At 38.5% G+C, this 14,988-nt stretch overlaps 1 protein-coding gene across 5 annotated transcripts in view; it reads left to right on the forward strand.

Annotated features, from left to right (window-relative positions):
- The window catches only part of sbf1 (SET binding factor 1), a 47,233-nt gene extending 33,814 nt beyond the window's left edge, over positions 1-13,419 (forward strand). For 3 of the 5 annotated variants that reach the window (XM_079622285.1, XM_079622286.1, XM_079622284.1), the window contains 21 exons: positions 2,106-2,298; positions 2,558-2,688; positions 3,177-3,352; positions 3,827-3,963; positions 4,070-4,277; positions 4,383-4,579; positions 4,936-5,073; positions 5,169-5,264; positions 5,437-5,511; positions 5,858-6,030; positions 7,004-7,180; positions 7,276-7,377; positions 7,460-7,645; positions 9,107-9,233; positions 9,454-9,584; positions 9,824-10,063; positions 10,158-10,265; positions 10,344-10,549; positions 11,395-11,482; positions 11,665-11,796; positions 11,891-13,379. In XM_079622285.1, the coding sequence (XP_079478411.1) occupies positions 2,106-2,298; positions 2,558-2,688; positions 3,177-3,352; positions 3,827-3,963; positions 4,070-4,277; positions 4,383-4,579; positions 4,936-5,073; positions 5,169-5,264; positions 5,437-5,511; positions 5,858-6,030; positions 7,004-7,180; positions 7,276-7,377; positions 7,460-7,645; positions 9,107-9,233; positions 9,454-9,584; positions 9,824-10,063; positions 10,158-10,265; positions 10,344-10,549; positions 11,395-11,482; positions 11,665-11,796; positions 11,891-11,989 (3,120 nt within the window). In that variant the 3' untranslated portion in view covers positions 11,990-13,379. Of the gene's footprint in view, positions 1-2,105; positions 2,299-2,557; positions 2,689-3,176; positions 3,353-3,826; positions 3,964-4,069; positions 4,278-4,382; positions 4,580-4,935; positions 5,074-5,168; positions 5,265-5,436; positions 5,512-5,857; positions 6,031-7,003; positions 7,181-7,275; positions 7,378-7,459; positions 7,646-9,106; positions 9,234-9,453; positions 9,585-9,823; positions 10,064-10,157; positions 10,266-10,343; positions 10,550-11,394; positions 11,483-11,664; positions 11,797-11,890 lie in introns of all 5 variants that reach the window. The other 2 variants (XM_079622282.1, XM_079622283.1) reach the window with 2 other exon arrangements.
- The last annotated feature ends 1,569 nt before the right edge of the window (positions 13,420-14,988 follow it).

Raw genomic sequence — 14,988 nt, forward strand, 5'->3', positions numbered from 1 at the left:
TGTGTTCCATGGAAGAAAGAAAGTCTATGGGTGTGGAATAGAATATCCCCTTTTAAATGCCCATCTTTTATCGCAATGGCAGAACTGCGCAGTGAAGTGTGGTAAAGACTTTGCAGTGTTTTTTATTTATTTACTTGACTGTATTTTCACTCCACTGAGTTCTTAAGAAAAGTACTCTGTGCTGGAGAAGCCAGTCATGCATCTTTCATCACTCATTGCCTAGCAACCAGTGCTGTCACGGGACGCCAGCATTGAACACTTTCCCAAGAACTCAACTAAGAGAGTATGAAAGGACCCCATCTACTGTACAGCTCTAGATAGATGGACTCAAGGTCGCTTCCCGTTACGAGGACACGTTCCTCTGAAAGACAGTAGATGGTCATGAGATCTGTAAATCATTCAGAATCTCAGCATCGAATGCGGTGAAACGTGCTCTTGCGTAAGCGCCTGGAGAGTATTCTGGGTCAAGGAGCGCACTGTTTTTTGGCCCATAATGTATTTGTTTATTTGAAAAAAAAAAAAAGTCAGTTAAATAAACATTGGCTACTTTTCCCTGATGAAAATGTAGCTTCTTGCGTTTCTGGACTTATGAAATTATATCACAAGAACTGTGGGAATGAAAACGTTGTTTTACGGAATGTTTTACAATCTGAATTCTAAATAGACTTTTCCAAGTATCCCATGCTTTATGCCAACGTGAAATCCAAATTGACCCCATTTACTTTGTAATGCACGTCAGTCCTATTGTGCATGATTCATCTGTGCACATTAGGGATAATTCTGAATTTGGAAAGGCACAGAAAATGAAAAACTCTTTCTACAGAGCCCCTAAAGGGACATGGTTAGGCTTGCTGCGGTAGTTGGTTACATTACATAATGATTTCACTTATCACATGAATATATTAATGATCTTTGTGCATCATTGAGAAATATATCTTGTAAAATGTGTGGGCAGTCAGTACCGCCGCTTCCTTTTCACAGAGTACATGTGATCGTGAATTCGATGTATCATATTGATAACCCGCAAATTATATACAATATAAGTACCCAACTATATAATTGAGAGAGAGTGCAAAACAATTGAAATCTATTTTTTCGTCCCATCTAAACAATTTTTTCCCATCACTGTGCCCTTTTAGGTGCTCCGTAAAATGCATCATTTCCTTTGAAAACAGTATTTGGCTTAAGGCACATCCCTAGTGTACATTGTTCAGTAGAAAGGACAAAAAATTTTTTTGTAATCTTAAGAAAAATATTACAACTAGAATTTCTTTGTTGTTTTTGGTACTGCAGTCTTTCAAAATATTCCAATAAAAAAATAATGTGAGTTAAGATTAAAAAAATATTAATAATTAGAAAAATTAGGTAATTTGATACATCAGTAATTTAATTAAAAAAAGAAAATATTTTTTTTACATTAAATTCCAGTTCTTGTTATTATATTTTTTGCGGTAATAGAATTAGTTCTGTCAAATTGCACCCTATATATAAATGTGTGTGTGTGTATAGATACTGAAAAACAACTGTACACACATATATTATATATCTACAAACTTTTACGTTAGATGCGATTAATCGATTTGACAGCACTAAATGGAACATGATGATACATCTGGAAAAGAAGGGTTACCCTTGGGGATCTGTTGAGATGCTCTTATGGTTGTTCTTATTTTGGATATGAAACGCCCGCATTTTTCATGATCTAATCAGTTCCCATAGATAGAATCCGTCCCACTCGATTGAATATCCTGTTTTACTCGAAAATAAGTCACCTTATTAAAGCAGTTTCATGTTAAGCCAAAGCTTTCTCTTGAATTTGACACATCCTCATTAAGCTGAATGTGTTTTTACATGCTCAAGTCCATTAACCTTCAGAAATATCACACCAACTGAGAGGAAATGCACCTTTGCTGTGTGCTGTATGTTTTTGTGATTTGAATGATCTGTTTCCTCCTGTTCATGATATGGTGAAGCATTCTGCATGCTTAATGTGAAGTGTGGTATGAATTTTACATGAGAGCAACTTGAGCATAGTGAATACTGACAGTTGTTATTTTCCTTTTTTGCTTTCCTTAATTTCTCTCTATTTATTTTCCTGTCTCCAGCCAAAGCTTTTGAGACCAACTCTCTTGCCCGGTGAGGAGTTTGTGATGGACGGCATGCGGGTGCACCTCATAGCAGACGGCCGAGAGGAAGCCACGGGCACGATGGGTGGGCCGCCCCTGCTGCCCGCCGAAGGAGCCATCTTTCTCACTACCTACCGGCTCATCTTCAAGGGCACACCCACCGACCCGCTCGGTACGCTCCTATTGGTCATGCTTCTCACCACTGGGATTGATTTTGTTCTTGTTCAGAGCAGCAAGTCTCTGCAGTCATGCTGTTGGTCATGAATTATAGAAATTGCATCCTTGTCTCAGTTAATTTTCTCAGTTTCAGAGATGTAGGGCACTTAACTTGACTCATTGAGCTCACGCTGTGAAGTTTGAAAATGGAAATGAACACTAAAAGCCTTTTTGGAGGTGCAATAAATGTTGCTGTATGTGTTTGTATTGTGCAGTTGGAGAGCAAGTGGTCACCCGCTCTTTCCCCGTCGCCTCCCTCACAAAAGAGAAGCGGATCTCGAATCTGAATCTTCCCATGGATCAGTTCATACAAGAGGGTCTCCAGCTGCGTTCCTGCACCTTTCAGGTATTGAGCATCACCTGCCTTTCCTTTCGCTCCATTACTAACAATACAGGAAATTATGTAAGTGCACAAAAACCCTTCGGTTAATACAGATTAATATTATTTACATTCATTACGTAATTTGATTATTTCACTATCAAGTACAGCCCCTATCTCTTTGAATGGGGAACATCAAATTCTCCAAAGCTGTTCACAAAGCTTACGATTAATTTTCATATTTAAAATCTCCCCATGAAATCTGACAACAACGTTATTGTAAATCTTGTTTGAATTTTTCAGGCTGGACCAGCATAGTAATACGACTTCACCATCTTTATATATCTTTAAGTCTTTAGTATTGTTTAGATGCTAATAAGACCTAAATTGACCATTTAGATAATGACCAGAACTTGCTTGCAAATATCTTATTTTTGATTTATTTGCGATTCAGTGGCATGCTAATTGATCAAGCCTTTATTCTTATTTATTTCAATCTGTCTCCTCTCTTGTAGCTGATGAAGATCGCCTTTGATGAGGAGGTAGCGTCAGATCTCGCTGAGGTCTTCAGGAAGCACATGCATAAGCTCAGATACCCACAGCACGTCCAGGGCACGTTTGCCTTCACTGTGGGTCAGTCTGCAAAGCTGGTGGTGGAGCACAAGACCAAGGACAAGAACCAGTCGCTAAAGTAAGACCTGAATGGATGTTTGCCCATTAAACAACACACAACTCTCAGTCTGAGCACATCATTTCTGTTTTTACACCCATCTTTTTCTCACACTCGCATACATGCTTTCCCGGTCCAGCCTCTTCCCGTTCGTGTCAATCGTCCCAGTGTCACTGGTTAAATACAAACAGAACGAGAGGAAAAGAAATGGCGTGTGGTGGCACTGCGCAAGCTATGAATTATTTGGCAGTGGAAATTTTGAAAGCTATCCCTGCATTAGCAGCAAATGGGTGCCATGGCAAACTCAGATGCAGTTCTGTTCTTCGCTGCTCTTGAAGGCAGGACCAATTATCTTCAAACACTTTTAAGAGCAGCTTTTAGCGTTCTTGAAAAATCCACCATGACAACAGCTCAGACATGTTATGTATTTAAATGGTGAGTTTTCCCTCTAGGCTTGGATAGTGCTTGATATTAAAACGTTTGAGTTTCTTTTAGGACGCTGTCTAAAAACCTGGTTAAGTCCGCAAAGAGGACCATTGGGCGTCAATATGTAACCCGGAAGAAGTATTCCCCACCGACCTGGGAAAACCGCAGCAGTTTGCAGTCAGAGTTGGATGAGGATGAGATCTCTGGTGAGATAAGCATGAAAACACACACTCATTCATTTACATTTTGAATAATGATTGTGATCACCAACACGTGATTATGCAATATAATGCAACTTCTCTAACTGAACAGTTTCTGAAGAGCCGGACCAGAGTTCGCTCACGCTTTCCTCCACCATCCGCTCGTCGGACCGCCAGACCATGAGTAATGTGGTCGAGCGGGCCTGCTGTCGTGACTATCAGCGCCTGGGACTGGGGACTCTCAGCAACAGCCTGACACGCTCCAAAAACGAGCCTTTCCGGATCTCCACTGTCAACCGGATGTACACGGTCTGTCGAAGGTCAGTCCCAGAATTCCCACAAGCTATAGTTCAAATGCTATTAACCATTGTATTAGTGTAGTATTTATGTCTAAATCTCATTGGCTGTCTGTCCGTGTGCTTCAGTTACCCAGGGTTACTGATCGTACCTCAGAGCATCCCTGATTCCACCATCCAGCGCATCTGTCGCTGCTACCGGCAGAACCGTTTTCCTGTGGTGTGCTGGAGGAACTCGCGCACCAAAGCTGTGCTGCTGCGCTCGGCCGGCCTGCATGCTAAAGGCGTCGTGGGCTTCTTCAAATCACCAAATGCACCCACTGCAGGTCAGAGCCAGATGCACATTTTAGAGATTCAAATGGCCATTCTCTCTGTAGTAATTGTTTTCATTATATTTTATTTATATATATATTTAATATTATTTTATATTATATTAAATATTTGTATATATGTAGATCAGTGTTATTTTAGAATTTTTATATACTAGTTTAGTATTTATTAATATTTTGAATTATTTTTTATTTTCATTTTTCATTTTAATTTGACTAATTTGATGTGCTGTAATTTGTATTAGCTTTTTAATATTTCAAAATTGTATATATATATAGCACAGGAAGAGACAATCCAGAATATATTGATGGAATAAAACTAAGAAATGAAATGCAGTTGTATTTGGTTTCAGGCCCGTCCCAGGCCGACTCCACCAGCCTGGAGCAGGAGAAGTATTTGCAGGCCATCATCAGCTCCATGCCCTCGTACAGTGAGGCCAGCGGGAGGAACACACTCAGCGGCTTCACCTCCTCACACATGAGCACCTCAGGTCAGACTGTGACCCTAACCAATACTTATCCTCACAGACCATGTCAGGCAATTCGATGTACCTTAACCCTAATGTGTATTATTTTTGGGCCTCAGACTCATCAGACAAGCTGAGGCAGCCTAAAATTGGAGCTTTAATGAAACAAGTCATGGGGACTAAAGAGGATGTGCCAGGAACCTTCAGTCGAGGAGGTGAGAAGTGTGTTCGAGACATTTGATGATCCTCACGACTTAACCCCGCCCTTCATTCCTCTGTTCCCAACCATTTATGTTAATTATCCTTAATGTTAATTAATCGGGCTAAAATAGCTGCCCGAATTTGTTTGCTGATAGTAATGGGCATTTTCATGTCATCTGACCTTAGCGCTGGGTCAGAGGGCAAAGGTCATCTCCCTCTCCCAGCCTAGAGTTTCAGTCAAGGCCCGCAACTCGCCTAGAGGTACAGTAGGCCCGCCCCTGCTCTCAAATCTAACCAATCAAATTTCTCGACAATGACGCCAGCAAGTTTGAGCACTAAGTGTCCAAGTAGTGTTGTCATCCTCTTTTATCTGTGCTAACTAATCGTTGACCACCATGTCTGTTTGTTTTATTTGTACTGTTTGTGCGGATGTGATGTGCATCTCTTTGCATGTGATCCACCGGATTGTCATCGTCTGTAATGTTTGCAGAAATCACAAATTCTCTACACCAATACCCAAATAAACACAAATGATTCCACAAAACAGAATTAATTGCCCATTCTCCATCAGTAAATGATCTTTATTGGTCCTCTTTGTGTTTCTCAGGGAAATGGGGCAGTATTCGTGGAAGTGGCCGGCTCAGCACGTATAACACAGATGTGGGGAACAGGCTGGCTGGGAAAGAGTCTCCTCAAGCTAATGGAGGCCCAACCGAGACCTATTTCCTTCGCCAACAGAGAGCGTACCTCTACATCATTGGAGACAAGTCGCAGCTCAAGGTTACTGTCTTAACTCTTTTACCACAACGTTTCCCCGCCATTGACGGAAATTTCCGGCTTTCCATGTTTTCACGGTCATATGGTAGGGGGCGCTATTGTGCATCTCCTGAAAGAGTATTCGATCTCCTGATCAAAAGAAAGGCGAAAAGGAAGCAGAAACAAGTGATAGCCTATGTAAGCAGATGCATATGTAAAATAACGTGATCATCAACATTAAACGCTATATAAATCAAAACTGCCTAATGTTAGCAAATGAAATGTTGACTCAGGAAGTGATATGGGACCATGCAAGCGTTGGGGGTGTTAGGGTTGGCCTAACCCTAACCCACAGTCAATTGTTGATGAAAAAAGATTTGTTCTTTCTTTTGACAGATATTGCATGTTCAGATATTCATACAATGAAATATTCTGGGGGCCGTGAAAGTTTTGTGAAAAATAAAAAAATGCTGGCTGGAAACTTTTATTTTTTCTCTCTCCAAGCGCTGGTTGGGGAAAGAGTTAAAATATACAAAATTTCATAGGAATATGACTCTATATATGAAGTAACTTATGAAAGCAATATTAGTTGATTTTCAAGAACTGTTACCACCAGAACTAATTCAACTTTCATTTTTGTAATTTTGAGGTCTAATGAGATTACTATGATTATTAATAATAATGATAAAGATGATGGTCATAATAAATGTATTTATTTAGATCAATAAATAATAATGTTAATTATTTTTATACTAGCAAAACTTTTATGTATTTGTTTATATAATTATTTTTACAATTATTCTTAAATATGTATTCTATTAAAGAATTATTGTTCTATTGTGATGTTCTAAGGGTCTAAAATGAACTTTTTTGCCTCTGTGTTTACAATTCCTACGAGACAGATTCCATAGATTCTAGATTTAATCAAACCTATTGATTGCCATATTGAATTGTGGGTGCACAAGTGAAACTCCCAGCCTTGTGGTGTCGTGTTCAGGGTGGAAAGCAGGACTCCTTCCAGCAGTGGGAGGTGGTGCCTATCGAGGTCTTTGATGTACGGCAGGTGAAGAACAGTTTCAAGAAGCTGATGAAAGCCTGTGTGCCTTCCTCAACCAACAATGATCAAAACATGACTTTTCACCGTTGCCTGGAGGAGTCAGAGTGGATGAATCTGGTACCTTACACTTTTCCCCATTTTAATTGGGTTTATCTGACAATTATAAAATCCAGTGAATCTTTGATGTTATTGATGTTTATTGTGTCCCATAGCTTCACAGGGTTCTACAGGTGTCTGTTCTTGTTGTGGAGCTGCTGGACACTGGTTCCTCTGTCATGGTTAGTTTAGAAGATGGCTGGGATGTCACCACACAGGTAGGGCACACACTTGAACATGCTTGAGTGGTGTATGCCATCAGTTTTTGCCATGTGTGCGTTAATGCTGTGTTGGATTCAGGTGGTGTCCCTGGTGCAGCTGCTGTCGGATCCATACTACCGAACGATTGATGGATTCAGGCTGCTCGTGGAGAAAGAGTGGTTGTCGTTTGGCCATCGGTTCAGCCACCGTGGAGCCCAGACGCTAACCAGCCAGAGCAGCGGATTCACACCGGTCTTCCTTCAGTTCCTCGACTGTGTTCACCAGGTGTGTGTACTGGTGGCTGTTCGATACAGGTTTTCCAGTAGCTAGACTGGGCAGGGTGGCCGACAATATTCTTAACCTTCCCAATATTTTGCTCGTCAAGAAATTATCACTATCTTTATCCACTCAAATGCATGCTATTTTTACATACAGGATGTGTCGCTTGTTTGCATGCATTATTTATATTTATTCAGTTTTTCTGTGGAGCTGTTTCTGGAAAGTTCTTATCTTGTGCACTGTAATACTTACATCTCCATAGTCAAATGACTGTTTTGTTAAATGCTGATAAAAGCAATCACTAGTACATTCTAAAGGTGTCCAAAGGAAAGGGAAAAATAATAAACTTTATCTGTTTGGTGATGATGCGAGCAGGTACAATAAATTCAGCTGGCACAGGAAAGCAGCTTGTTAATACATGCTGATATTCTCATACTGGACCTGCTACAACTTCCTGCTTTGTCACTCTAAACCTACCACACCTTTGAAGATGCCGTACTATAAATTAACGGGATTGCGCAAGCCTTATCCGGCTAATTTACCCCGGAGATAAGGACAGACTTTCTTTCCCCACACATATAAAGAATAAGATTGCCTCATAGTGGGATTTCAGGGCATTGGATCTGGATTTGACAAGATATCACATATATTACATGATGAAAACGATTAAAAGCTCTTGTTTCTTATCCTACGTCCTTCTCAGTTTATATATATGTTCCATTAAAATGTCTTTTACCTTCTCACTGGGACTCCACTATAATATATAGATGTCCCACAATGTTCATTCTTGGGTCAGGATTTTTTCCTCATATATATATATATATATATATATATATATATATATATATATATATATATATATATATATATGAGGAAAATAACCTGACCCAAGAATTAACATACCGGTATATATATATACCGGTATATACGCTGTATATATGGTTCTAAAGTTATTTTATTCTGACATTCTTAGTTTACAGTCGTTGTTTATGCAACAAAAATAAGTACAGAATTTTTTTAAATATTGTGGTGGGGAAATTTTTTTTATCTTCGTCCTTTTCAAGTAAAAGCCAATGTGTAAAAAAAACTTGCTATATTGTGTTCCTTTAAAATGTCTTTTACTTCATCGCTATGATTTCACTGTTTATAGATACCTTCATAATTACTTTTCTGATTGATCGAAATGCATGGTAATGATTTACAGATTAACTTTTATAAGTGTTCCACAAGGTTCAGTCTTTGGCCCGCTTCTTTTTGTCATATATACTCTTCTTTTATATGGTTTTGTGTTGTGGTTTTGGGCATATAAACCTGGCTGTTACAATTGCAATTTCCTTTTAGTAGTCTTTTAATGGTTTTCCAGTCAGTCCATGTTTAATGCAAGCAAATTGAATGAGTTGTTCTGCACATTAAGATCTGATAGATGTTACATTTCAATATTCTCCCCTCTGCTCATTTTCACAACAGATCCATCTGCAGTTCCCAATGGAATTTGAGTTCAGTCAGTACTACCTGAAGTTTCTAGCCTACCACTACGTATCCAACCGCTTCCGCACGTTCCTGCTGGACTCAGACTATGAGCGCATAGAGCTTGGTGAGTCTAAATCCACAACCAATAATCAACAAATCTGCAGTATAATGCCTACTATAATCGTTGACTCTCGTAATGAGATGATCAGATCTTTTCATGTTATTGTTTCCTTGTGTTTTACTGTCAAAAGTCAAATTACTTTGCGGGAAGTTTCATAATGCTTATTTACAGTTTTCAATCATTAAACCCTGTTTGTCCCTGTCCCAATGTGTTTTCTGTTTAGGTGTCTTGTATGAGGAAAAAGGTGAGAGGAAGAACCCTCAGGTGTGCAAGTCTGTCTGGGAATACATTGAACGACTCAACAAGAAGACCCCCATATTCTACAACTACATGTTTTCACCTGAGGAGGAAGAGGTCACTTTCAAATTTTGGTCTTGACTTACTCCGTTTAGTTTGAGATTGTTGACTTTTTTTATTTTTTATTATGTAATTTGCACACAAAAAATGACTTTCAACCACTACAATATTTTAAGACATTTTATTTTTTATACATATTCTTTTATTGATGTTAGTTTTTTTTATACTAGTAATACACTAGTGCCCTCTGGTGGTTATTGTGTGTAACCCACATTTCTTCTTTTTTTTTTTTGCAGGTCTTAAAGCCCTACAGTTTCATCTCCAACTTGAAAGTTTGGGACTTTTACACGGAGGAAACGCTTTCTGAGGGTCCGTCCTTTGACTGGGAATTAGTGCGGGGTCGACAGGAGAAGCCACAGGAAGAAGCCGGTGAAAGGCAGGAGACGACAGCACCCAAGTCCCAGCGGAGGATCGTCTGGCCTTGCTATGACAGCCTCAGTAAAGTAGTGCCTGATGCCATCACCAAACTCTTGCAGGTGAGGAATAAAGCTAAAGTCCTTATTATAATGAAATTATTTACTTCATAAATGCATCCTGATTATCGACTTATATGTGTCTGTTTGTGAGCAGGATGTGCAGAACCTTGAAACTGAGTTGGGACAGCCTACAGAGAAATGGAAGGACACGTGGGACAAGATTAAGACGGCCCAAAGGGTTGAGTCCAGACTGGAAAGCAGGGTAAGAGTCTAACATCTCATCTCCATCTACAAATTACTAATGGGATGATGTACTAATAGTCTGTTTCGCCTTCCTCAGAACTCCTTCTCCAGCTCTCTGCTCATGTCGTCTAATCTGAGTCACCAGCGGCGCTCTCAGGGTGTGTATCTGCAAGAGAGTGGCGTCGGCTCCTCCATTAACCTGGCATTGGACTGTGAGGGCAACAACACGTCCGCGCCTGCAGCTGGTCGGCCCAATACCAGCACGCTCTACAGCCAGTTCCAGAGCACTGAGAGCGAGAACAGGTCTGTAAAGGCTCTCTTCAGTCTTCAGCGGCTGCCGCTGGGTGTGATTTGGGGGACATGACACTCGGCTTTAGTTGTATAGAGATGTAACAAGTTGATGTTTCACCTAACGTGCTTGGGTAGATAATGCATGACATATCCATGGACTTTTTAAATAAACTTTTAAGATTTCAATTTATATGAATGTATAACTGAAAATCTAAAGTGTGGGTCCTGTTACTTGTCACCAAGTTTTTTCAGATTTTTACTTTTTTCTTGTTGTCTTCGATAGTTCATTTTAAATGGTCCAGACATTTTAAATAAATATTTTATGTTTTCTTATTACTTATGTTCTTGTTATGTTAACTACAATAAAAATATAAATATTAGATGAAAATTTACTGTAAAAATTAGAAATGTTCCAGTTAAAGTACTAAAATGACTAAAAACTCAAGAATTATAGCTAAATAGAAATATTTGAAAAAGACATGACAAAATGACTAATTTAAACTAAAATAAACTAAATAAATGATTCTATATTTTAATAACAATATGGCTAAATTTTAAACTAAATTCAACTAAATAAATTATTATATTGATATTTTAATAATTGACAACTATATTTAAACTAAATCTAATTAAAAATATGAACAAATACTATAATATTATATAAAAAATACTATTGATGAGCATTATTATTATAATGCATTATTATTTAAATATGAACTCTAAAAGCTATATCATAAAGAATTAGCAAAATGCTCTTTACTGTAGTTTCAAATGCAATATGGATTGGCCTAAGTTGAATGTTTGAAGGTCAGACCTTCTCTTTAATAAAAGTTATGTGTTTATTTTTTTGGATATAGGAGCTTCGAGGGTATTTTATACAAAAGAGGCGCTTTGCTGAAACCTTGGAGACCACGTTGGTTTGTACTGGATAAGACCAAACACCAGGTAATTCATTGCAATTGAAAATATTGAAAACATTTTAGGATTTAGACCCATAATAGTTTCAGTATGCAGCCAATCTTAGATTTTTTAAATAAAAAATTAATTGTTTTCAATGTTTCTGATCAAGAATCATTCAAAGTGACTGCTTATTGACGCTCCTGCACCCCGCTTTCTCTTTTTCCTAGTTGCGATACTATGAAACCAGGCAAGATAAAGAGTGTAAGGGAGTGATCGAGCTAGCAGAAGTGGAATCTGTCATTCCGGGGACGCCCACCATGGGAGCGCCTAAAAACATGGATGAAAAAGCCTTCATTGATGTAAGACCTCTATAATCAGCTCACATCGCTTTATTTGTTCATAATTCACACAGTATTGTTTAAAGCAACGTTAACCTCCCCTCTTCTCTTTCAGCTCAAGACGACCAAAAGAGTATACAACTTCTGTGCCCAGGACAGCACGTATGCACAGTTATGGATGGACAGTATTCAGAGTTGCCTATCTGATGCGTAGGGGGGCGGGGCTTTGCTGAGGAGAGAACTGTGACAATTTGAGGGGGGGCGGAGCCAGTGACAGACACTGCTCATGGCCAATGGGCAACGCTTCCCCGGAGTTTACAGAGGAAAGTTGGAACAGGCTCCCGTGCTGGTGGTATTGAACTTTACGATGTCGCACCTCACCACATTTCAGCGTTTTTGGTTTTGTTTTTGTCGAAAAAGCTATGGAAAAAAGCGAAGATTTCCCTTTAAGACTGATATCTGTGGTCTCACCCGTACTCGGCTTGTTTTAAACAAGTCAAACCCCCTGGATGTTCTCCTACGGTTGTTCGAAAAGGCATGATTTGTGATTCTTCATCTACCGCTCACATCCCACCATGTTGCTCCAGTACTGCCAATGGCACCTTTCAGCTATGCAGGGGCTCTAAAAATGCCCAATAACAAAAGAGTGACCCCTAATGTAACATTTAACCCCTTCTGATCTCCTTACTGTCACTATGCCGCTGCTTGGAGCCGAACTGCACATCACCTGTCCCGCCTCCTCATTGGCTAGACAAGTTCTCTCGCTCCCTTCTGATTGGCTGGCTTCGTCAAACAGGGTCTCCGTGCAACGGTTCATGAAGGATTTGTGTTTAAGACTTGTTTTCCATTATGTTATTCACATCAAAATAATATGAAAAGATCCATCGTTGTGACAGTTCACCATGTCCAAACAGTAAAGTTATCTGGAGGTTCACATTTTGACTGTTTACAAACTAAATTCTTGGGTTCTTCCGATGAAAATAAAAACCACTATTGCTTTTGAGAAATTTTAAGGGATGCTGAAGGAAAAGGAGGGATGTATTTTGTCATGATTTATGCACAAAAAAAAAGATGATTCTTTGATTTTTCGAAGACGAAAGACAGACTAAAGGGGGAGGACGGTGTGTGTGGATGAGATTTATAACCTCTTCGTTTCATCAAGTTTCTGTTTACACCAATCAGAGGCCAGAGACTGTAGCTGGTCGCAATGACAACTGGGTTCCACATTATTTCCTGTAACACAAATACATGCAAACTCTGAATATGCGTTCCGAACGGGTACAAACTTTTAAAACTTCAATTTGAGGTGGAAGTGAGATATCAGACCTGCCATATCTAAAGTTTTGATCACAAATCTATAAATGAAAACCGAATCGGCCTGTCCTGAAATCAAATGCGGGTTCCCGTGTGAGGCCAGTCGTCATGTGCTCCTGTTCTCCAGCCTCTGAGCCCTGGATCTGTCAGAATCAGTGTTTTAGTTAGTCTGTTACCTGTTCTGTTTCCAATCCTGTACATAGAGGAGTTTGTTTATATTATTCCTTTAGAGAGAGGGTCTATTTTGCTGGACTTGGTGAGGATGCATAAAAGTATCACCCGTTTATCACAGGACTGCCCCATTGCAGTTTTTTTTTTTTTTTTTTTTTTAAATCCAGATACAAGAACTAACACACACATACACACACGGTGTAAAATAGGGTAATACTTAAGATCTGTTGACAACGAAATTTGAATTGTAGATTTTTGTTTCAATAACTCCCTTTGTATATAATACTCAAATGTGTATGTTAATGGTAGTAATTTATTTAACTTTGTCTCCTGAATATGACAGTCCTCAGAGCACCACTTAACTTTTAAATTAGAAATCCAATATGTGCCATTGTTTATCTCTGTTAACGTGACTAATGATTGATCTATATATATATATATATATATATATACCGTATATATATATATGGAAACCTTCAGATGTGACTCATAAATAAACCCTACATTTCTTTTTTTCTTTTTTAAATTCTTTTTTTCTTTTACTTTGAAATGATACTTGATCAGTACACGTTCACATAATTAGAGTCCCAGGATGCAACAGTTTTGTAACATTCATAATATCTGAAAGAAAAAACTGCATAACATTTTGAATTATTTATTTTTCATACTTTTTTTAATTCGATTTATTTAATCTGATCCAGGTTGTGTTGTCAATCATGCCATATATTTTTTAGGATTAAACCACTGTGAGGTTCATGGCCTCCTGACATTTGTGTGTGTGCTGCTTTTTCTCTTTGTATACTAGTGTCACTACAAATATATTTATATTAATTTAAAAATGAAAACATATAGGCTAAATATCACAATCTCTCGTCAAAACGTCGGAATTGACAAAACGTTTGGAAGTGACTGACTGTCACTCAGTCAAACTGTGAGAGGGTTTGAATAATTTTACTGTTTATAAGTGTAATTCTTGTTTTATGGATTGGGAGTGTTCCATTATGGACACATTTACCAAAAAATTTAATTGTATCATCATTTAATCACTCACATCTGGACTAAACCCGTGTGACTTTTTTCCAGAGATCATGGGCAGAATGATGGCTTTAGTCACCAAATCTTTTTTTTTGTAAGTGTTCCACGACCACGGAACATAGAGTTTTGAACATCATAAGTGTGTAAATATTATTTTCTTAATTTAAAAATATTAAAAATTATTTTGGCCGATGTCTGTAATTCTGCGATTTCTGAACGCACCGTACATGTACATTGCACAAGGATTTATGTGGGGGTCCATAGCACCATCTGCTGGTAACGTATTAACATTACAGTAGCTGTACTGTCACAAACTATATTGTCTACATACTATCTTGTAACCTAAATGTAGATTTGATATTCATATTTAAAAAAATTTTTTTGACATGAAGCCATTGTTTAGTTCTCGACAATTTTATCTTTATCTGACATTGAACGATATGCACTGCAGTTACTCCAGCCTCTTAAAACCCTTGTGATTGGTTGATGATAAACCAACTACTATTGATTTTCTAAGCACATGATGCCTTCGATATTCGCTGGTTCGAATCCGACTCGAAGGAGAATGTTTACTTGCTTCAGTTTATTCTCAACCAGCATTGTTAAATCAACATACTGGTAATTTTGACGTAATACAAACAATAACCAATCTAGCAGTATTAGATGTAAAACTGACAGAAATCTGTCAAATTC

This window comes from Phoxinus phoxinus (assembly GCF_949152265.1).
Source record: "Phoxinus phoxinus genome assembly, chromosome: 9".
Taxonomy (NCBI): domain Eukaryota; kingdom Metazoa; phylum Chordata; class Actinopteri; order Cypriniformes; family Leuciscidae; genus Phoxinus; species Phoxinus phoxinus.